Here is a 24101-nt window from a genome sequence, read left to right as displayed (position 1 = left end):
TTTGTTTTTTTCTTGAGGAAGGTCCAAAGCATTGGAATATGATAATGAAGAAATATAAAGACAAAGAGTTCGATTCGACATTTGTGGGATTTTATTTTAGTCACCTTTTTTGCGGTATTTGTTGCCCGTTTTGCACCATATTCTTCAAAACGAGGTACATGAATTTTGCATGAGGTCAAAATGGTTCTTGATTTATATTTTTGCTTTCAAACTTTTATGTGACTTTTTAATCCAAAAAGTAACACATTTTGGACAATGTGAAAAAGTTGCAAATGAATCAGGCCAATACATGTGGAAACTAGTCTAAACTATGCCTTAAGTGCGAATGAAAAATTAAAAAAGGCTACAATATAATAGACTTCAGAAAACATGTAAATGGAAATGTGCAAAACCTACAAAAGGACTAAAACAGGTGTGAATACAATTATGAAATGGGCTCAAAGATCCTACTGTTACATCGCTAAAAACTATACTGTGAAATGTAGTTACTGCATACTCCTGTATCATAAATCAAAAGTATCCCATAAATCGGGTATTATAGTAATCTGGGGGAAAACAAAATTGAGCTCTGTTACAACCAGTCATCAGGTTATACGCTGCTTTATGACAGTCTGTAGCATGAGCAATATAGGAATACTAGCTGAAGAGCCCGGCGCTGCCCGGTCATAGTAACTAACTGAGGTTATTTATAACAAATTATAATTATCCTCCATCCCATAGTCCCGTGTCCATATACCCATCATACATATCCACCATCCCATAGGCCCGTGCCCATATACCCATCATACATATCCTCCATCCCATAGTCGAGTGCCCATATACCCATCACACATCCTTCATCTCATAGTCCCATGCCCATATACCCATCATACATATTCGCCATCCCATAGTCGAGTGCCCATATACCCATCACACATCCTTCATCTCATAGTCCCATGCCCATATACCCAACATACATATCCTCCATCCCATAGTCCTGTGCCCATATACCCATCATACATATCCGCCATCCCATAGTCCCGTGCCCATATACCCGTCATACATCCCATAGTCCTGTGCCCATATACCCATCACACATCCTTCATCTCATAGTCCCATGCCCATATACCCATCATACATATCCTCCATCCCATAGTCCCGTGCCCATATACCCATCACACATCCTCCATCCCATAGTTAACCATTATGACATCATAATGAGCGGCGGGGCTTGCAACCTATGATGACATAAGCGTCGCCATGGCAACCATTATGACATCATAATGAGGGGCGGCGCTTGATACACGCACACTTTTTCCCCATTATGTAGATAGGGGCAAAATTGTTTGGTGATTTGGAACGCGCGGGGTTAAAATTTCACCTCACAACATAGCCTAGGACGCTCTCGGGGTCCAGACGTGTGACTGTGCCAAATTTTGTGGCTGTAGCTGCGACGGTGCGGATGCCAATCCCGGACATACACACACACATACATACATACACAAACACTTGAGCTTTATATATTAGATTGAAGACTGATGTAAGTTTCTTTGAACTATGGTCACTCAAATATAATCTATTTTCTCTTCGGCTGGTCTACTTTCTGTTCAGATCTGATGTAATTCTGTTACAAAAGTGATTTGAAGTGTAACTAAACTTTTAATTAGGCTATGTGCACACGCTGCATATTCTGCTGCTGTTCCATAGCGTTTTTGGCACTGCGGAACCGCAGCAGTTCTGCTGACATGGTACAGTACCATGTTAGCCTATGGGTTTTCAAAACCGCTGTGCCCACGCTGCGTTTTTTTCTGCGCGGTTTTGCTGCGGTTTACAAACCGCAGCATGTCAATTGTTTCTGCGGATTCCGCAGCGGTTTGGCGCCTACTCCATTGTCCAGGTGCCAAACCACAGTGGAAAGCCGCAGGCCAATCCGCAGGTCACTTTACCTGCGGTTTTACCTGCGGATCTGCGTGGAAAAACCCGCAGGTGAATCCGCAGCGTGTGCACGTAGCCTTAAGGTTTGATATATTGTAGCCTGTGTTCAGTATTGTTGATTGTGAAGTGGTCAAGATACTAGGTTACATTTAGGTCAAGGTCAAGGTCCTTGTCAGTAGATCTATGGGCCAATAGACCACTATGCCTGCTGTTCAACAAAAGCTGTGCTTGTCAGCCCCATCGGTATGGGTGATCAGTGACCCTTGTGTCAGGTACAGTTAATTTGTGGGGGTTCAGATCTTGAATAACAGGTATTGGACTTAAAGAAGTTGTCCACTATTTGGACAACTCCTTGTCATACCCCACGCTCTGAATCCAATAAAATAGAAAAGCTTATACTCACGTCCAGTGCCAGCACCGTTCCTGCAGTGTCAGCACTTGCTCTCCCTAGGGCTCCAGTGCGGTTGTTGTGACACGTGACCCCGGCGCCCAATCAGCGCTGGCGTCACTGTCCCCGCCTTCTGTTAAATTAAACATGAAGAGGAAATCAGAGATCAGCTGCAGCCAGACTCCCTCTTCATGCTCAATGTATAAGAAGGTGGGGCCAGTAACACCAGCGCTGATTGGGTGCCGGGTTCACATGTCACAAAATGGCACAAAAGCCCTGGGACCCTGAGTGCCAAAACCGCTGGAATGGCATCGGCACGGGAGCTAAGTATAGGCTTTTTTACTTTATCGGGCCAAACATTTAGATCAAGAAGGGATTGTCCTAGTAGTGGATAACTGTTTTAAGGACAACCCCTCACCAAGGTCAAATGTGGCCAGTTTTTGCTCTTATTTTATTCCTACTGCTCTCCTAAATATCCCAATATTTTAAAAATTCATGCAGTTCCTGAGATTTGGATCTGTGTATTTAGTTCAAATTTTTATGGTTTTTAGAAGGAGGCATGGCTTACAAGATAAGAATAAAAAGCAGCCAAAAGGCACCGCCCCGAGGAAACAAGTGAGCAAGACCGTAACAGATGCTAAATTAAAAGACCCATACCAATGGAAAAAATAGAATACTCTGGAGTAGTGGGAATAAGATAGGAGAAAAAACTGGCAATGTTTGTCCTTGTGGTGCCAGGTCTTCTTTAAGACTCAACCACCCACTAATCAACTAAAGATAACGAGGGATACGTCACTAACAATAAATACATTTGTAAATAGTTGAGCTACACTTTAAAGGGGTCGGACACCTTCTCTTTATTTTTACATTCGTGATAGGGATTTGATTCTACAACACTTCATATATCTAATTGCTAAAGGTTCTCCTCCTGTGCCTCTTAGTACATCTTTCCTCACAGAAGGTACGGCACTCCTGTTCATACAATGGCTGCTGATGGAGGAGCATGTCGCCGGACCTGTCCATCAGCCTCCTCCAATAGGAAATCAGCTTTCCCAAGTGAGCCATTTTTTAATTGGAGGTGGCTGATGGACTGGCCTGGTCACATGCTCCTCCACCAGCAGCCATTTTAAGGACTGGAGAGCTGTGCAATCTGTAAGGAAAGTATAAAGAGCAGGAGGACACCCTGTCATACATACATATTTGTCTGCAGTGTAAAATCATATTTTGAACACAAATGTTAAAATAATTATAAAGTGGACAACCCCTTTCGGGAAAGTGCAACTTAACAGACCTTCATACTTTAAGTGTGTAATTTCATTTGGCAAATCAACCACATGATTCTTGGCTTTCCACATGTCTGTGCGATATAAAGACAGTACAATTTTTTTTTTTATTAAAGTATGATATCATTAGGTAATAATCTAAGTTTATGAGAGACAGAAGCCCTGATGACTAAATAATGATAGTGTGTTCACCACTTTGGCATTTTAAATGATTATTTCAAAATGTCCTCATATCTTGCAATGAAAATGCCAGGACTTGTTCAGAAAAGTATTACAAAAAAAATGAAGCTCAGTGTCGCAGCGATCACTTATTCTATGTACTACAATTTTCCCTTTGTGCGTTTTGTTTTTTACTTTCCCTTCACCCAAGAGACAAAACTTTTTCATTTTTCTTTTTAAAATAATATTTTTGTTGACATTATTTGAGCTCTTGATTTTTGAGTCCCGAGTTGTAGTTTTGAATGACATTATTTATATTACCAAATAACGTACTGAACAATGGAGGGGGACAAAAGTGGCGTGAAAGGGAGAAAAAAAAAAGCAATTCGGCCATTGTTTTGGGGTTTTGCCCTCACAGCGCTCAGTGTGCAGGAAAAATCACCTTGCAATAGGATTCCTCAAGTCAGTACAATTACAGCGATACCATACATCTTTGCATTTGTGTTGTCATTTTATGAGGTCTGTAACTTTATTTTTCCATTTGTGGAACTGTGTCTGTGTTTTGTGTGGTGAGATGTTGTCTTTCTTCATATCATTTTGGGGTGCACACAGTATTTTGATTGCTTCTTATTGTATTCTTATTGTATTTTTTGGAGAAAACGTGACTGAATAATGGAAAAACTTGAGCTTCAATTTTCATTTTTTGAACTAGGAAAAGGGCTGGTATTCAAATGTTTAAAGATGAAAAAAATAAAAACTACATCCCTGTATGTTTTAGTCCCCATAGAAGACTTAAACCTATAATGCTTAATTGCTTGTTCTATAGTCTGGACAACTGTAGTGTTACAATATATAGAACAATTGAGTACCTCCTATGAAACTGTGCTTCATTGGAAGACAAAAATAATGGTGATGGGGGCTTTTTGAAGACCTATGGATGGCATTACAACCCATTAGCACCCTGTGATCACCCGAATCAAACCACTTATATGACACTGTGAGGTTTTCACTACTAATTTCACCCCCTATCATAGATCCCAACTCTTACTATCAGTGTCAGGAACACCGCACTGCACTTGCTCACTGAGCAGGTGCACGTGTCCTGAGTAAGACAACCTGTGCTCAGAGATACTTGTGGAGCAGGCAGAAGCAGAGAAGATGCGTGCTTCAGACCCACAGGACCTAAAGCATGTGACTGCTGGGGGTGTGGCCTAAACTCCAGAGAGCTAGGAGCTCAGGAAAACTCCTAGAATGGTAACTACGGAACAAAGTTACTAATAGGCATAGACAGGGAAATAAACCAGATCAGGTCGGGGTCAAAGCACGAGATAGCACGACAATTACCAAAGGGCAAGACAGAACGGATAGTCAAGACGTAGCCAAGAAGTCAGAAACCAGAGAAGCAGATATACAGTATAGAATCAACAGGCAAACTCACAACGGGGGAGAGAACCAGATCAGAACCATATAAGCAAGCTATAAGACAACGAACAGGCACACAGTGGTCACAACACTCGGACAAAGGCAAAAGTATAACTGACAGGGATTGGAGTATCTCAGGGCAATAAAAAGCTCTGCCTGAACCAAAGAGAGGCCACAATAATTAACCCCAGGTGTGCAGGTCAAAGCCTGCACTGAACTCAAGACATTAACCCCTGACGTGCAGGTCAAAACCTGTATTGGGATCATGACAATCAGTTTCCTAATACATTCCTACTATCTGCACTACGTCTGTAAAAACATCGCTATGAGGGTCATCTAGTCTTCTGTTGTGAACCTGGCTCTGCTACTTACAATCTTGAAACTGGAATTGGACAAAGTAAATAGTGCACATCATTGGTGGGGACGAGCTACCTCTGTGATTCACAGCAGACTAAGCATGCACGCTCAGATTTCACCTTCCTCCTCAACCTGGATCTTGCTGATGCTTTGGAGTGCCATGCCTTCAGCTGACAATCGCTACTATGTGCTGTTGATCATTAGAAAGCATATCAAAAGGCTTGTCACCTGAAGGGACAGAACTTTAAAGCTTCGGCAGGATCCAAGCAGAGAGAAGTGTGAAGCCTGATGTGAGCTTGATAATGCGTGCTGTAGACTGACTCTGCGTTTGCTCTGAAGTGCTCTCCCTTCAGTTGACAAGCCCTGTGATATACTTTTTAATAACAAGCAGCACATTGTCAGCTGAAGGGACAACACTCCAAAGCATCAGCAGGATCCATCCAGGCAGAGATGAAGAGTGAAGCCTGATCTGAGCATGTATGTTCTGACTGCTGTCATTCACAGAGGTATCCTTGCCCTCACTAGCGTCATGCACTGCTTAGTTTGTCCAATTCCGGTTTCCAAACAAGAAGTAGCAGAGCCAGAATCACAACAGATGGCTTGATGACCCACACAAAGTTGAGCTATCCAGGAAGAGGGCAGATAATAAATGTTCATTAGGAAACTGGTACACCCACTTCCGATATCAGACATACCAATATATCCTTTGTCGCAGAGAGTTTAAAGTGATCATCCATTACTTTTATATATGCTTCAGATATGTTATCAATATCAGTAGTAGTTCTGCACCCAGCAACCTCACTGATCAGCTGTCATCACCCCAAGCAGCACCTCTGTACTTTAGGGGCTGCTGTAGTGCATTGCAGATAAGATCATATTATCCACAATAGGAGCTGATCGGCAGTACCTGGCAGCGGCCATGACACTGTGGTGTCCCGCTCTGTAGACTGTTTACAGCCACCTACCACCGGAGATGATAAAAGGTCATTAGTGGGAGCATTTCTCTAATTATACTGCCCCTGTATTATCTGTTGTTATGTTCAGTATTTCCATTTAAGGAGTTTTTCTCTATGGACAATCCGATTTGGTTTAAAGGGCCAACTGCCAATAGGTTGAATATTGATATCTTGTCAATGAACCCACAGCAGTTAGTTGCAGTCTGGGTAAGGTACAAAGTGCTCAATTTTCCTGTAGTGCTACCAAATGTGAAATAATGCATTGTACTATACTTAGAATCAGTTGGCTGTCTGATTTGGGTCATCAGAAGAAAAAGACACTAAGGCCGGGGTCACACTTGCGAGTGCAATGCGAGAAACTCGCGCGAGTCTCTCGCCTCAATACCCGGCACTGCCGCCGGCACTCGGGACCGGAGCGTGGGGCTGCATGTATTTCTATGCAGCTGAACACTCCGGTCCGAACCACCAGCAGTGCCGGGTATTGAGGCGAGAGACTCGCGCGTGTTTCTCGCATTGCACTCGCAAGTGTGACCCCGGCCTAAGGCCCCGATTCATTAAGATGCCGTTTTGTTCACATAACACGTGTGGGAACCATTCTTTGTAGACATTTTTTCAGCTATGTGGTTGACCATATTGTATTTTTTTTTATCTCGTCACATCTACCTGTATACATTTGGGGCACACTATATGATTGGCAGAACATTAAAACAACCAAGCAAAAACAACGTCTCTGTGCCGTGTACATCTAGCCGTCTGTAATGGTTGATTTATAAAATGTCTACACTTTTATGCAGAATGTATGTAAATGCTTATTTTTTGGCATACTATGTTGCCTTATTCCACAGATTGTTTGATTGTGCGAGTATAACATAAATAAAAGCTTCCTATTGGCTCACAAACCTCTTCGCTCTGTCTTTCTCATCTTCATCCATCAGCTCGTTTAGACAACACAGGATTCTAAAGCAGAAAATAAGACACCGGTAAATGCAATAATTGAAAAGTCAGTTTAAGACTTTAAACAAAAATCTATATAAATTTGCAGCTAATGTGTAAATAAGCATTGACGTTACTAACGCAGCTGTGTCTATTCCCTGCGGACAGACCCTGGGTAATCGCTGCTGAGTAATAGGGTATCATGAAAACATCTGCTCCTGCAGAACAGTCATATTCCACAGCCCACAATCTCTACTACAATGATAGGACTTACTGCCATGTACGAAGACATGACCACTTGGGACTCTTGTGTTGGCTGTTCTGTCGTTTTACTAGAGAAGTCCTGCTCTCCGCCTGGGTTTGTGCTGACGTTCTATGTTACTGATCGGTGATGAAAAGGAGAATGTAACTATTTAAAACTTATTTTTTTGTTTTACTGTAAAACGTGGAATGGACAGGAATCAGCAATAAGCAGATAGATCAATAATAGCAGGGCTCCAATTTAAGACTTTTCACCCATCACTTAAAGGGGCTGTAACATCTATCTTCAGGAGCGCATTGTTCCCCTGCCTCCAGCCTTCCTACTTGCTGGGGGTGGCGTATACGTGATGATTGACAGTTTAAACCAGCGGCATGGCTGTGCCTTTCTGCAGCATCGGAGGAGCACAGTGCTGGCCAGATGAAGGAAACCAGCCGGCTTTAGAGCAGCGCTTGCAAGATGCATAACAAAGAGCTTACAAGCACACTCTCCTAACCTAGGAGGCTGACTCCTGCTGATACACTGCAGAGGTGTCAATGAGCAGTATACAACACAATTAAAAATCTCTCCACTTCTAAAAATCAAGATGATTTTGAATAAAACCTTAAATGCAAAGTTGCTTATTTTTATAAGCAATTTGAAGATTTACCTATTTCAGAAATAGAAACAACCCCTTTAAGAACAGTATTTGGTTTGATATATGAGAGTAGTGATATGGTTGAGTATGGGCACGTCCATCAATACAAATGATACCTTTTTCTGTACAGATCTGATGTGCCAGTCATGAGAAATCTATCATAGTAGCCATATGCAAGCCGCAGAATGACAATATGCATGAGCCCTAATCGAATAGTAAAAGAGACACACTGGTTTTTAAAGGGAACCTGTCACCAGGTTTTTTCAATATAAAGTACTGCCAGCACCTTTAAGGCCTCTTTTTCTGCATTCTCATAAGCTGTGTGTATGTCCCCAATCCCCTATGCATAGTACTAAAAATACTTTTAATATACCTACAATTTTCCTACAATCGCTTCTTAAAATCTCCGTCCTCACCCCCTGCTTCATGTGTATGACAAGTCCTATGTCATCAACACAGTGTCCCCCAATCGTGCACCTGCGCAAGTGCACTTCTACCTGCCCTGCCAGACTAAGGTACTGTAGTAACCACAAAAATGTCCAAAAACATATCTTGAATTATAAAGGGGCTAATAATAATAATCAATATCCCCATTATGATCAAAAAAATTTAAGTAAATGGGTGCTTAATGAGCATATATAACCTAAAAAGGATACAAAAGGTATCCAAAAGACACCACTCAAAGAAAAATAAAGAGCCAATCAAAACAGCCACATAAGAAAGGATATTGTGTAAAGCTTACCCATAATATAATAGTATGCCCATCTGCGATGCCCTGACGCATGTTTCGCGGATGTGCTTTCTCAAGGGGAGTAGTACGGATTAGCCAGAAAAGGCCAAAGAGCACCAATGACGTGGAAGTAAAGCCAGCGAATGTGCACTATAGTACTTTGCCCTCGTTAGGGCAGAGAGAAGGGTGTAGTAGCATGATGGGAGAAGACACTGTGTGGATGACGCAGGATGTGTCATACACATGAAGCAAGTAGGAGAGCGGCGACAGTGGAAGGGTGGCACCGGATCGAGAAAAGTGACACCTATGGGACCGGACCGCGGTTAGCACCCGAGCATGCTTGGAAAACCCCTTATTACCATGTTCACTCATCACTAATGGAGAACCATCATTCAAGCATAATACATACATACAAACATAAGTGGATAAACTTCATTACATGAATCTCCCATTCTACCAGGTTTCTTTTGTGCTGTGAATACACTGCTCACATTGAGCGCAGTGACGAAATGTGACAGTAGTTGCTGAGGACACATTTAGGACGTAAAAACCAAGTTACATCCTGAGCCAAGATGTGATTTTTTCTCCAAATACGCTATGTCTGTGTGCAAATGTTCTTTGAGAGTCTTTTAATTGACACGTGGCTTCTTAAAAGCATTAAAGCAGGTTCACGCTGTGCTACTTACACATCAGTGTTCTTTGTGAGACTGGACGCAACGTATTCTGCTTCTTCTTGTAAACTGGAGAAAATGAAATTTATATTAATAAACGACATTACATTGTCTTAGATTATTGCACGCTGTATATATAAACCTGATACATGGAGATTGTACAACACATCATATAATGGAAACATAGTTCTCAAGATCTATGTATGTGATTCCTCCACATTTTGCACGCACTTTTGTTAACTCCAGAAAAGCAGCCATTTATTAATTTAAACTCATTTAAATCAATGCAACTTACATAATCAAATTACAACATCCTTAAACTACATTCTCTAAGACCAGTATGATGTGGGAACAGAAATCCTGATCTCAGTGTTGTGTCACTTACTGGGCTGCTGGCTGTAGGTTTGGTAAAATCATAGTCTTATCAGCAGAAGATTATCACTAAAGAACTAGTAAACCACCTGCTTGCCATCTAGTCCGCCATATTCATGATCTCTAAATAACTGTGTTACCACAAGTGATTGGCAGCTTACTGCCTATGCACAGTGTACACAGAAAGCTGCCCAACAGTAGTGTGAGTGTGTGTAGGGGTGACGGGTTATACAGAGAATAAAATTCAGATAACTGATATTTCTTCAGCAGACAAAACAGTGAGGAGCAGGGTCCTGATCCATGAACACCGAAAATATTCTAAACCTAATAATCCTTCCATGGCACCCCACTCAGCGGAGTACAAATCAAATAGAGTAACCTAAAGCCCCCGTTACACACTGCGATATCGCTAGCAATATCGCTGTAAAGCCACCGATTTTGTGACGTAGCAGTGATATTGCTAGCGATATCGCTACATGTGATACTTACCTCCGACCGGCTCCCCCGCTGATTATCGCTGATCGCGCGAGAATGTCCTGGACCATTTCTCGTCGGGCGCTTCCTGCTGGGCTTCCTGTGGCGCCGACGAGCGACGTGTGGACGCGGGCGGGAGGACGTCAGGATCGCCGCGTCTGACAGGTAAGTAGCGACTCCCGACCCCTGCTATGTCGCTGGTGAGATCTGCCTGTGTGGCTGCTCACTAGCGACCACTTGGCGATGCACCAGCGATCCATATCGTTGTAGGGATCGCTGGTGCATCGCTAAGTGTAACGGTACCCTAACTGTAGCCCAGAAATTACCACCTAACCAAAGGGGAGACCCAAATTCTTATTTACATTTACAGTACCTTTTTCTCATAGTGGTACAGACATTATTGGCACTGTCCCCCATGGGGCTCACAATCTAGATTCCCTATCAGTATGTCTTTGGATTGTGGGAGGAAACATGAGAACCCGGAGAAACCCACGCAAACACCAGGAAAACATCCAACTCCTTGCAGATGTTGTCCTTGGTGGGATTTCAGTCCCAGACTCCAACGCTGTAAATCAGCGCTTACCACCCAGCCACCATCCTGCCCATGGCTCTGTTGTTCAAAAAGCAAGAGAAAGTAAGAACACTTGTAAAAACAGAACCATAGGAAAGAATGATAATGCTTTAAAATATTTGACTTTTTTGTCAAAATATTTGGAGTATTTGTATTGTTCAGCCATTGATGGCTTCTCTGGAAATTGTCCAACCTTGTCCAATTTCGGATTGAGAAACTCTCAGTAACATAATATAGAAAGCTTTTTAAATATGTGCATTTGCCAAGTAAAATACCCTTCATCTTCCAGTCCTCATCCTTTTTAGTCTACTCCATCAGAATAATCTCAGGATAAAGTAAATCTGTAATTGGACTGTCTATGCTTTACGAAGCTGCAGTTGTGACATTACTGTCATAATTGCTGTGACATGTTGTTGTGGAACAAGGTTTAGGAGCCTACCTGTAAATGCCGTGACCTATAAATATGAATATATATGTACAGCTATGCCTTACATGGAGTGATGTAAGTGTTATTTACCTGAAAACTTCTAAGCATAAGAAGTCAAATCAGAAACTCAGATGTGTTCAGGGTATGGCAAGGCCCTTTAGAGAGTCTATTTATATACTTAAATTCACAGAGAATCATTAAACAGCCTATAAGTTTACTTAAACCAACTTGTTGCTCTTCACAACAAGAGTCTTTAACTCTAAGATCCCCTATCAGTGGCCTCTCACCCAGTCAAATCAGATCTCTTGCTTTGCACTGATGAGAGGCACACACCCCATAACAACTGTCAGCAAATAAAGTTTCTGGTTTGGCTTTTTATCTTTTTAAGGATCAATATTGACTTTTAGGATTGCTACCTCCAATAAGTGGCACTAGAGTTCTAGTCATCTTCCTCTCTGAAAAGACTATTTGCATACGTATATTCCCACAGGAGAATTGCATGGCTTAGGTCTCATTATGCCTACTTGAGTTTCTCTACAAGTAGAAACTTTGCCCTTTAGACTCTCTGTCTAGAAGATACCTTAATGGCTAGACTCCTCTCAGCATCTCAGAGACAACTAAAATTAGAGATTGTTACTGCAGAGGGGAAAAGTGGAGACAAAGGCAGTATACAAGTCTAAACTGGCCAAAATAGTTTTGTTTCTCATGTACACACACATTGTAACATATTCTGAAAAGCTTTCCTTAAGACTCTCTGTCTAGAAGACATCTTAATGGCTAGACTCTTCCCAGCAGCTCAGAGACAACTGCAGAGGGGAAAAGTGGTGACAAAGGCAGTATACAAGTCTAAACTGGCCAAAATAGTTTTGTTTCTCATGTACACACACATTGTAACATATTCTGAAAAGCTTTCCTTAAGACTCTCTGTCTAGAAGACATCTTAATGGCTAGACTTTTCCCAGCAGCTCAGAGACAACTGCAGAGGGGAAAAGTGGTGACAAAGGCAGTATACAAGTCAAAAATGGCCAAAATAGTTCTCATGTACACACACATTGCAACATATTCTGAAAAGTTTTCTGTAACGAATCATATGCATTAAACCTTGTCAGGTCTACTCGTTTGTGCTCCTAAACTTCCATTAGTACCAGACATTCCCATTACTGCATTCTCCAAAGGTTTACTTAATAGCCCAGTTTGATATTTCATATGTGGCAGGAAACGTCATAAAAACCCTGTTCTCAGGGGAGCCTATCGATATAGCAGTAATGATGTCAGCTTATAATGTACTGACCGGTCAGGGTACATTAATGGCTGCCGTGGATAACAAGACCATTTTAATTTCTGCTTTTTCATCTTATGCATAAATGCATTGTAGGAAGTAAAAAAAAAACATATTTGATTTACCAGTTAGATCCTAAAAATACCCCGAGGACTGTCTCACCGCTGCAGGTCTTAATTATCATTTAAATTAAGATCATTCATACTTGTGCTATAAAAGTCTCATTAGTGACATCCAAATGATATATGATCTCGATGGATTTATTTAGAGGCAGCTCACAAGTACCTATAGTAAGAAAGAAGAGAGACCTTCTTAACTGAAAGGTGCCACTCTTGTGTTCTAATTAATGACTATTCATATAATTTACAGGCTTTAATTAATTATCCACTTTCTTTTTTTTTTTTTTTAAATTCCCTTTATTCATTCTCTTAATTATGCATTGAGTGATACCTGCTGCTCCCTGGTGGCCGTTTTTCTCTATATGATATTGTCTTTCTGGTTCATTTCCGAGCAAAATCAAGTTGTAAAACACAGATTACAAATGCTTTCCAGAGTCTTACTCATCCTGATATGGAAACAAAACCTACGCAGCTTGTAAGGGATAATTATAAATATTTCACAAAAATGCCTAGTGTACACCCAACTATAATGACACCCTAAGTAAAACAGCATACATAATCTGTAAGTAAATAAATAATTACTATCTCATTAAATCATGTGAAGTTTGTATGCATGAATATGTATATATATATATGAATATAGACATTACGCGTCGAAATTTTGGACACACCTATTCCTGCAATGGTTTTCCTTGTTCTTAAAATTGTAGATTCAGGCTGAAGACAGGAAAACCATGAGAAGACACTTATGGAAGAAAGTTCAGAAACAGTTATGAACCAAACCAGAATATGTTGTAAACTTTATATTCTTCAAAGTTCCTCCCTTTTACTTTATACACACTTGACATTCTCAAAAATAGCTTCTCCAGGTAGTCACCAGGAATGGCTCCAATGAACAGGGATATATTGTCAAGAGTTCATTTGTGAAATAAGAAAGTGTTTGCGACACTCGATCTTAGCTAAAATGCTAAGAAGCGACCATTATGTGTTTTCCAGAAACAGGGTGGGTACACAGTCCTATACAGTGCTGCACCCTATCACATTACTATTCAAAGCCAGAACATGGCAAAAAACACTCCACTAAATAATGAAAAATATCAGTCCAATGTTAATTTAAGACACTAAGGTCAGTCAGTCCTTGTTAGAACCTTGAACGTATTCTTAAACTGGCTCTCAGGAAAGGAAGACCTAGAATTTCCTCGGATAGGTTTATCAGGGTTACCAGCTTTAGAAACTGCAAATTAACAACCTCCTACAACAGCAAACACAAATGATGCACAGACCTCAAGTAGTAGACCTCCAGCAGCAGACACAGCTCCACATAAATTGTCCAGTGGAGACTGTAAGAAGCCGACCTTATGGTCAAATTGCTGCAAAGAAGCTACTACTGAGGAATGCAAACAATAAGACATTTGTTTGAGCAAAGTAACATAAGGTATGGAGAATACATATGTGGCAATCTGTACTGTGGTCTGACGAGTCAAAATTTGAGAATTTTTGATACCAATCGATGTGTCTTTGTGAGATGTAGGAAAGGTTAGCAGATGTTTTCTACATGTGTGGTGCCCACCAGGAAGCATGGAGGGTAAGGTGTTTTGGGGGTGCTATATTGGTGACACGGTTGGTAATTTATTCCAAATTTAAGGCACACTTACCATGGCTACCACCACATTTTACAAAGACATACCATCCCATCGCATCTGTTTTGCACTTAGTGGGACCATCATTTGTGATGCAACAGGACAATAATCCAAAACACAACTCTAGGCTATCAGATCACAAGGCCTCCAAATCTGACGGCAACTCAATTGGAGTTGTTTGGGATAAGTTGGACCACAGAATGAAGGCAAAGTAACTCCCTCTTCACTGGTAATAAGCCATTCCATGTGACTTCCAGGTGACTACCTGACAGAGATTCTTGAGAGAATACCAAGGGATGTGAAGGTGTCATCAAAGTTTAAGGGCAGAATCCAAGGTTTAAAACATATTCTTGTTTTGCTTCTTTACTCCACTTGTTTTCATGTGCTCCTTTGCGGGTTAGCCACCCTGAGTCTAAATATACAACGTGCACAATCCAATAAGAACAAGGAAAACTTTTGCATGTCCAAACAGTTGACCAATGCCATAAATATATATATATATACACACATACTTTTAAATTGATTGATCATGAGTTTAGTAATAATACTAAATGATTGTTGATTGTTACTATTTATAAATACTTCTCTTATTTTTAAGGTGCTCCATGCCACTAGCACCGTAGCTTTTGATCCGCACAGGGTCATGATGGATTTGTATTAGAATGATTCCAAACAGATCTTAATTCCATTTACTTATGAGGTGTTTAAGGTTTCCAATACTTTTTGTCAAAAAAACCTATGGCTAATAATGTTATTCTACCATTCTATAATGCCCAAACTTCAAACAAGCAATTTAGCTATCTGGCAAAATGACACATCTGGAAATTCAAAGAGAAAAACTTGTGTGAATAAAGCCGTCAGCTGTCCATACATCTGATCTAGCCTTCAGTGAAATAACTCTTGCAGGAATATAGAACAAATAATATGACCGATCGCATTCATTCATCGACATTTATCAAGCTTAGGTAAGTTTAATCTATTGTGTATAGCTAGGGAAATGTTATTTCTCTGAGACTTCCCTTTCTGAAGCACGCTACAGATTCACAGTCAACGGTCTAGCCAAGTATTACTGTATATCTTGAAGTCAAGAATTGAAATCAGGGTGATGTGGTGCCATTATACATTATGGAGGGCTGTGAGGAGTTCACCGTTGTGGCATCATATTGTATTGGGGTCATCATACTTTGCCAGGGAAATGAGGGGTACAAATGGACCATCATACCATGTGTGTGGGGGTATCTTATCTTTCCATACAGTACAATGGGCCTTGCATTGCCTTACATACAGTATAATAGCCTCACATAGCCCTCTATACAGTATAATGGGTCTCATATATTCCTCCATATAGTATAACACACTCCCCATAGTCCTCCATACAGTATAATGGGCCCTGTATTGCATACCATATAGTATAATGAGCCACAAAAGAATATCTTGTTAGTTTTTGGTGCAACATGTTGTGGATGTACATTTAAAAAAATCATAACACAAGGTCTTTTTAATATATATTACATACAGTTTCATAAATATGCCCCTTAGGCACTGGACATCCCATCCTGACTCTGCATTCCTACATATTTGTTTGCTTGAGAGCCACCTTGGTGTAGCTGGAAAAGACTTTGGCCTGGATGTAACATAATTGTCCAGAAAATGCTCTTAAAATGCACAGAAAGACATATTTTTCATAAATTGGGAGATTCTGCACATAAAGGAATAATTTGTGGACAAAACAGGTTTTTTTCAAAGCTCCTCAAGCACTGTTTGTTTGTTTGTTGCAAGTAGAAAGGAAAATGATAGCATCTATGTTAGAAAGCACCATGCCATCTACTTTGTTGCCTAAGATTTCATTGTAAGAAATGCTGAACCCCTTATTCCCTTTAAAGCGGTTGTTCTGTCACAGTATATTGATATTGAATAGGTCATCAATATCAGATCAACACCCAGCACCCCTACTGACCCTACTGATCGTTTGTCATAAGTGCCGGAAGTAAACACATAGAACGGCGCTGCAAATTTGCAGGTCCATTCAATCTGTAGAGGCCACTCTTGGGTAATCAAGAGAATAGGAGCTGTTCTGTACAACCCGGTAGTGGTCGCGACTAGCTACATATCGAGTGAAGCTGTGTACTGTGGCTTTGTTCAATGTGGTTATCACTGGACAGCCACAAAGCTTATAACAGCTGATCGGTGGTGGCGTGGTACCTCCACTAATCTAATGTGAAAGACCTATCTCATGGTGACCGAGGAACCAATTTAATACAATTGTCAGTGCTTTATCACACCATTCTTTTGAACATTTATTATTCGAATAATGCTTAAATATTGATAGTGGATGTAACAGCTGGAACTGACGTCCTTGTGAATATGGCAAGTATGGCTGGTTAATGTTTATGAATGAGCGCAGGTTACAGAACCCAAAGTGTAAGTACAAGGTAGTTTCTGAAATTGCAGATGGTGACCAAAAAGTAATTTTTCATTCTCAGACGAGATAAGCCACTGTCAGAGGTGTTTGGCAGCAGCCTATTTCCAAATTCCTACTGAGAACACATGAACGCTCAGCTTTATTGGTGTCCATATGTATGTAGGGGGTAGGGAGGAATAATGGTCACTAGTGGGCTTCAACTCTCTAAATTGTATGCCCCCCTGGACAATATTCTATACCCATTCAGCTCGAGATATAAGCGCCAATCTTGACACAAAAACAGAACATCTAATTATAAGCATTGTGCGATTGGTGATGTGTCAACATGTACTTTACAAGTAAACTAAGGTCCCAGCTTCACAAATGAAAAGAAATCAGAAAATTGCAGTAGGCTTTTGTCCCTTTTCTTTCTTTGTAAAAGGTGAAAGAATATAGCTCTAAGAAAATTACTTTTCCATGGTGACATTTCTATGTGGGGCTAAAAGAGCAGTGTCACCATGTTATAAATGCACGGACACTGTTTAATAGTAGGGATAATTCTAAAGTCATGTAAGGAGAACAAAGGTAACATCATATTAAAAAATTTTTGGAAATAATAGATATACCATGAACCTGTTATTCCAAGTTCCAACAAACAAGTGTCTTGAGATAATCATTTCTAGACTACCTGTACAATAGGGAGAAGAAGCTTTGGTAGATATGTCTTCCTTTATCCATGCACAAATTATTAATTTTTTTTTAATCTAATATATAAGGCTCAAGTGTGTGTATGTATGTATGTGTGTGTGTGTGTGCGTAGGTCCGGATTGGCATCCGCACCGTCGCAGCTACAGCCACAAAATTTGGCACAGTCACACGTCTGGACCCTGAGAGTGTCCTAAGCTATGTTGTGAGGTGAAATTTTAACCCCACACTTTCCAATTCACCAAACAATTTTGCCCCTATCTACATAATGGGGAAAAAGTGTGTGTGTATCATCCCCGCCCCTCATCATGATGTCACAATGGTTGCCATGGCGACGCTGATGTCATCATAGGTTGCAAGCCTCGCCACTCATTATGATGTCATAATGGTTGACTATGGGATGGAGAATGTGTGATGGGTATATGGGCACTGGACTATGGGATGGAGGATATTTATGACGGGTATATGGGCACGGGACTATGGGACGGCGGATATGTATGATGGGTATATGGGCACGGGACTATGGGATGGAGGATGTATGATGGGTATATGGGCATGGGACTATGAGATAAAGGATTTGTGATGGGTATATGGGCACTCGACTATGGGATGGCGAATATGTATGATGGGTATATGGGCACGGGCCTATGGGATGGTGGATATGTATGATGGGTATATGGGCACAGGACTATGGGATGGAGGATATGTATGATGGGTATATGGGCACGGGACTATGGGATGGAGGATATGTATGACGGGTATATGGGCATGGGACTATGGGATGGAGGATGTGTGATGGGTATATGGGCACGGGCCTATGAGATGAAGGATGTATGATGGGTATATGGGCACTCGACTATGGGATGGAGGATATATATGATGGGTTTATGGGCACAGGCCTATGGGATGGTGGATATGTATGAAGGGTATATGGGCACGGGACTATGGGATGGAGGATAATTCTTATAATTTGTTATAACTAACCACAGTTAGTTACTATGCCCAGGCGTTGCCGGGCTCTTCAGCTAGTTTTTTTCTAAACTTTTAGAATGTCTGATAGATTTGTGTACAACTCCTATATTAAAAAGTAGTAAATCAGGTGGCGACAAGACAAATATCAAATCAATGACATCAGTACATTAGGAAATTTGAAGACTTACAAGCCGATTTCATTTTGATTAATCTGTTTTTTTTTTCTGGAGGGTGAAGGAAATATGACTAATAGCCTAATAACTGCGATGTGACTTTTTTTTCAGGGGTTGTCCCAAGAATAAAGTACATTTTAATAAATAGATTTTGAAATTTCCAAAATTGTATGTTTTAAAAAAAAGTTCCTGTGCTGTGAAAATCTTAGAAATGCTATGTGACCCTGACCCATCCCTGACAACTAATGGCTGTGACACAAATCATCCTCCTTTTGCATCCATTAAAAATAAAGATAATAAAAATGAAAATACACCTACGTGGTCTCGTTGCATCCAAAAAAGACAAGTCTATGAAAATATGTAAATTAATTAACCCGATAGGTAAACACCATTAACAGAAAAATAATAAAATTGCCAAAATTGCGGTTTTTTTTTGTTCTCCGCAATAATGATTTAAATCTTAATGATTTGAATCTATCCCCAAATTATATCAATAAAAACGTCTCCTCACCCTGAAAAAATAAGCCCTCACACAGCTCTATGGACCGAAACATGAAAACGTTACAGGTCTCGGAAACTGGTGACAGAATCAAAACATGTCTTTTTGTTTTTTTTACAAATTTCAAATTTTTTCATCATTAAAATAATAACAAACTTGGACAAGATTGGTATCACCATAATCGCACTGATGAGGAGAATCATATTGCAAGGTCATTTTATACCACTTAAAAACCTGTACCTCTTAAAAACAATGATAAAATATGATGTCAGCATTGTGGGGTTTTTTTGCAATTTTTTTCAGTGTTTTCCAGTACAATGTGCGGTTTAATGAGTGGTGTCATTCAAAAGTTTAATTCGTCCTGCAAAAAAACGAGCCCTCATACATCTATGTGGGCATGAGAATAAAAGAAATATGGCTCTTGGTAGAAGAAAAAAAACAAAATGCAAAAACGCAAATTGTCCATGCCCACCTTTCCTACCACTGTGCCTGGATTCAATATAAACTTGCTCATAGTTTAAACAGAATTTGGGGCTTCTGATCCTAAAATTATTCTCCACTTTATCTGTCTATAACAAAGTTTTGGTGGGCTAGTGTTAATCACCTGTGCCTGGTTTTGCTTCCTTCCCTTGCATCTCTCTCCCTTTGTGCTAATCCATGCCGTATTAATGTGGTAAATAAAGAACTTTTAAGTCTGGCTCAGGCAGCCATGATAACGTAGGATCCCCCAATCACTATATGTGATGTCACAGCTCCCCTGCTCCCCCTCTCCCCACAATGACACTTGCACATGCTCATTAGAGGCTTCAGTACAAAAGATAGGGTCAGAGTTTATTTCTGCTAATGTAAATGCAAATTTCCTGAGAGAACAGGACATTAAAGTTGAAAATAGCCCGATTAGTCAATGTGAAAATTGCAAGATTTCTAATTTTACTATTTAATATAGAACATATGAAAAAAAATTCCAAAAATGTTTTAAAAATACTTTTAACAAAAAAAAACAATTTAAGCAATAGGTTAGTTTCTAATGACACATCCCGTTAAACTGATATCATACTGTTTATTATTAATGCATGATCGATGGGAGTCCAAAGCTTTAGAACTAATATTAATTATCAAGACTTCATTGTTTTCCAAGGCACACTGCCATACACACACTTGTGGTGGTGCCTGGTACTGCAGCTCAGGACACCCAAGTGAACAGGGATAAGCATCATACGGGGATTTTGGGGTCGCACTGTTGACTGTTAGACAGGCATTATATTCCATAAAATTAAAGTCCTGGTCAACCACTTTAAATAACTATTTTGTTACACATAATACTACAGTAGAGTATTCGATATTACTGTATAGCCATTCATAAAATACTTTTAAGTTCTCCATCAATTGTTGTAATATACTGGAAAATAACCTTAATTCTTTTAGTGAGTTGACCAGTTTGTGTAAATAGGATGTGGCTTCATTTGTTCAGACTTTCCAGTTAAAATGCTGGCGAGTACAGTTTGTCTCAACATAAATGCAGTTTACCAAATCAAAGGAAACTGCGACATCACCAGGATTCCAGCCAAAAATGAAATCTTAGACCATAAGTTACTGAAGAAATATACTTTCATTCTTATGACAAAAGATAGTTTTGACGACAATCTCCCAAGCAATGGCTGGCAGTATCGTCTTCAGAGCAGTCAATAAACACCCAGAATATTAATGTAGTAAAAATATGAAGGTCTTAAAAATAGATGATGAATAATGTATCCCACTGTAGATACAGAGATGAATGCAAACTATACTATATAACCTGAGCACAGTGCAGGACGTTACACATCACACCTTAAATGGGATCTTTCATCACTCCGATTATTATGAATCATGTGCAAGGACACCCCACCAACTGGTGACACCCAGTTGTCAATTTATTCATACATTTTCTGTCTGAAAGGAGACATGACGAGTCCTTGTTATTGTAGAAAGACCAGATAAACGTTTCACCTCCGTACACCGCTTATACAGCTCTCGCAAAAATAAAGAGACCACTTCCAAATGTTCAGTTTGTGTGATTTTTCTCTTTATAGATATACTTTTGAGTAAAATGTAAATTGCTCTTTTAGTCTACAAAATTCTGACAACAAGTCTCCGAATTTCCAAGCAATAAATTTTGTATTTTTTTCTGACAAAGAAAAATGGTCAAAATTTAAAAAAAACACTGCTTTCAGACCTCAAATAATGCAAAGAAAACAAGTTCATAATCATTTAGAAATAACAATACTAATGTTTTAACTCAGGAAGAGTTTAGAAATCAATATTTTGTGGAATAACCATGATTTTTAATCACAGCTTTCATGTGTCTTGGCATGCTTTCCACCAGTCTTTCACACTGCTTTTTGGTGACCTTATGCCACTCCTGGTGCAAAAAAAATGTTAGCAGTTCTTCTTTGTTTGATGGCTTGTGACTATCCATCATCCTCTTGATTACATTCCAGAGGTTTTCAATGGGGTTCAGGTCTGGAGAATGGTCTGGCCATGACAGGGATTTGATGTGGTGGTCTTTTAATTTTTGCCAGAGCTGTATAATATGGCACAGGTTTCATAAATGGCATGGTAGGTGTATTTATGCTGATCCTATAGATTGATATATTAAGCATGTACTTACATTTAGGACTTAAATATGTGATCTGTCAATTGTTTACTTAAAATACTCTGCACTATAGGAACAGAAAAGTGCAAATAGGGTCTTATCCGATGATAAAATTATAAAGGTATATAAAATCCACTCACCTGCTGTAGGAGAGTTAAAGCATATAGAGTTAGTGTTCAGCTGCTGCACATCCAAGGGTCAAACAGGTGACCGCCGACACATCAGATCCTATGGAACTTTTTTTTGGACTTCATACATACATACATACATACATGTCAACCCCTGAGGAAGAAGCAGTTCATGCTTTGAAACGTGTTGGGAATTAAAGAACACTGATCTTTTAATATTTCAGTAATTGTGTAATATGTTAAGCAGCGCATGAAGTCCAAAAAAAAGTTCCATAGGATCTGTTACTTAAAATACTGACATGTGCCTGTCAGGACCTCGCAGGTGTACACACAATGCAGACCAGAAGACAAATGTAAGGCCCCAGTTGAAAAGAAACCCATTGGCACCCCACAATCATGTTGCGGGGAGCCGATGAAGTAACAGAGGGAGCCCACTTCTCTCTGTCTCACTTTATCTAATTGTATAAATTGTTACGATTGTAACATACAGCCAACATCCGCAAGGCTGCACAAGCTCAGCTCTTGAGTTTGCACATATTTATGGCAAATGTCAGGAAGGGGTTACATTTTGGGCTAATTATGCCATCCCATACCTCGCACTGATCTGACATGAGCAATAAAAGCAGAAAAAGCACAAAAAATGTCCTACAGCTCATATCAAACTGCCAGCAAAATAGTATTTCTAAGCCTATAAAAATGCATATGCATTCGGTACAGAATTATATTACTACATTTGGAATGCTTTCCAATAGTAAAATATTATTTAAATCTAGAAATACGATTTTCTACCACTAGTGTAAGAGATATCTAACACTCCGAGCTTTATTTTGCACCATGATATAGTTTTGCAGTACATCGATATAGGTGGCTCCTTTGATTCCCGCGACTTTGAGCATTGTAGCCATTTGACCTTGTCTCATCATGTAATACATATGACTTTAAGAGATTCATAAAGTAAAAAAACCACAAGTATTTCATTTCTGTACTAATTGATTTAGCAAATGAATCAGCAGTTTTGGAAACATAATGGCGTTTATTAATGTCACATGCAATATGTTAGCGCACATCTATTTTTGGGTATGCTGAAAATCACTTGACAATAGCTAATCAATTATACAGTATCCAGTGTTTACAGCTAGTAACATAATAAATGAGTAATATTTATTTTTGGGGCTAATGGTCTCCTAAAGCTTTTTCACATTGTACTTTCCATAACTATATCACAACTGTGAAATGTTGAAAATAAAGTTTCTGGCATTTATCTACTTCTTGGTACATAAACAAAGCCAATTAACAAAATGTTTTTCTGCTACAGGAACCCTGATCAATCAGCTATGATATTCAGGGAAACCTAACCCAGAAGAGACTATACATTAGAAAATATTACATAGTCATCTTTGAAATCAATGGGTTGTCCGCACAAAAATGGCAGGACATCCCAGGAGAGGAAGACATTGTTTCTACCCATTCTTGGCTCAAGCTAATAAATGACTAAGAAGCCATCTTCCATGAAAATGGTTGACCAGTTCAATTTTTGTCACAGGTGAAGTGGAAAAGGTCTGACTTTGACGTAAAGTGATTGGGTGTCTAGTAACGCCTCTCTACTGTAAAGAGTACGAGCATCAGTGATTCCTTTCAACACTAGATGAGAGCAATGACATTTTACTCTTCTGGTACACTGTGTGTACTGGACTGAAAAACTCTAATTCTCTAGATGATTTCCAGCTGTCATCTGTCCATCCTGGATTCTAATAGTCCTGAGCTATGAATAAGGAGGTTTTATCCAAAACGCGTCGGCTGTTTGAGAATCTGTGTTCAGTGGTTTTAGCACATCCATAATAAAGTTACAAGCACAGAGTTTCTCAAGAAGGCCGAAGTGCTGGCTTTTCTCTTACTGGATTATATTGACATGCTCTTCTCAAGCTGTCAAGTACCTTGGATGAATCCACTACAGGTATGACTAGCTATTGGTTTCCTTGTTGGACTTAATTTTCTTTGAC

At 39.9% G+C, this 24101-nt stretch overlaps 1 protein-coding gene across 2 annotated transcripts in view; it reads right to left on the bottom strand.

Annotated features, from left to right (window-relative positions):
* Positions 1-24101, bottom strand: part of PASD1 (PAS domain containing repressor 1) — a 161990-nt gene that overhangs the window by 60859 nt on the left and 77030 nt on the right. For both annotated transcript variants that reach the window (XM_073543621.1, XM_073543620.1), the window contains exons 2-3: positions 9725-9778; positions 7380-7436 (exon numbers count right to left, since the gene is read on the bottom strand). In XM_073543621.1, coding sequence (XP_073399722.1) covers positions 7380-7411 — 32 coding nt within the window. In that variant the 5' untranslated portion in view covers positions 7412-7436; positions 9725-9778. The remainder of the gene's footprint in view (positions 1-7379; positions 7437-9724; positions 9779-24101) is intronic.

This window comes from Dendrobates tinctorius, unplaced genomic scaffold, assembly GCF_039654945.1.
Source record: "Dendrobates tinctorius isolate UK_male_01 unplaced genomic scaffold, ASM3965494v1 ptg000133l, whole genome shotgun sequence".
Lineage (NCBI taxonomy): Eukaryota > Metazoa > Chordata > Amphibia > Anura > Dendrobatidae > Dendrobates > Dendrobates tinctorius.
The sequence above is the reverse complement of the archived record's forward strand: the minus strand, read 5'-3'. Positions and strand labels throughout refer to the sequence as shown.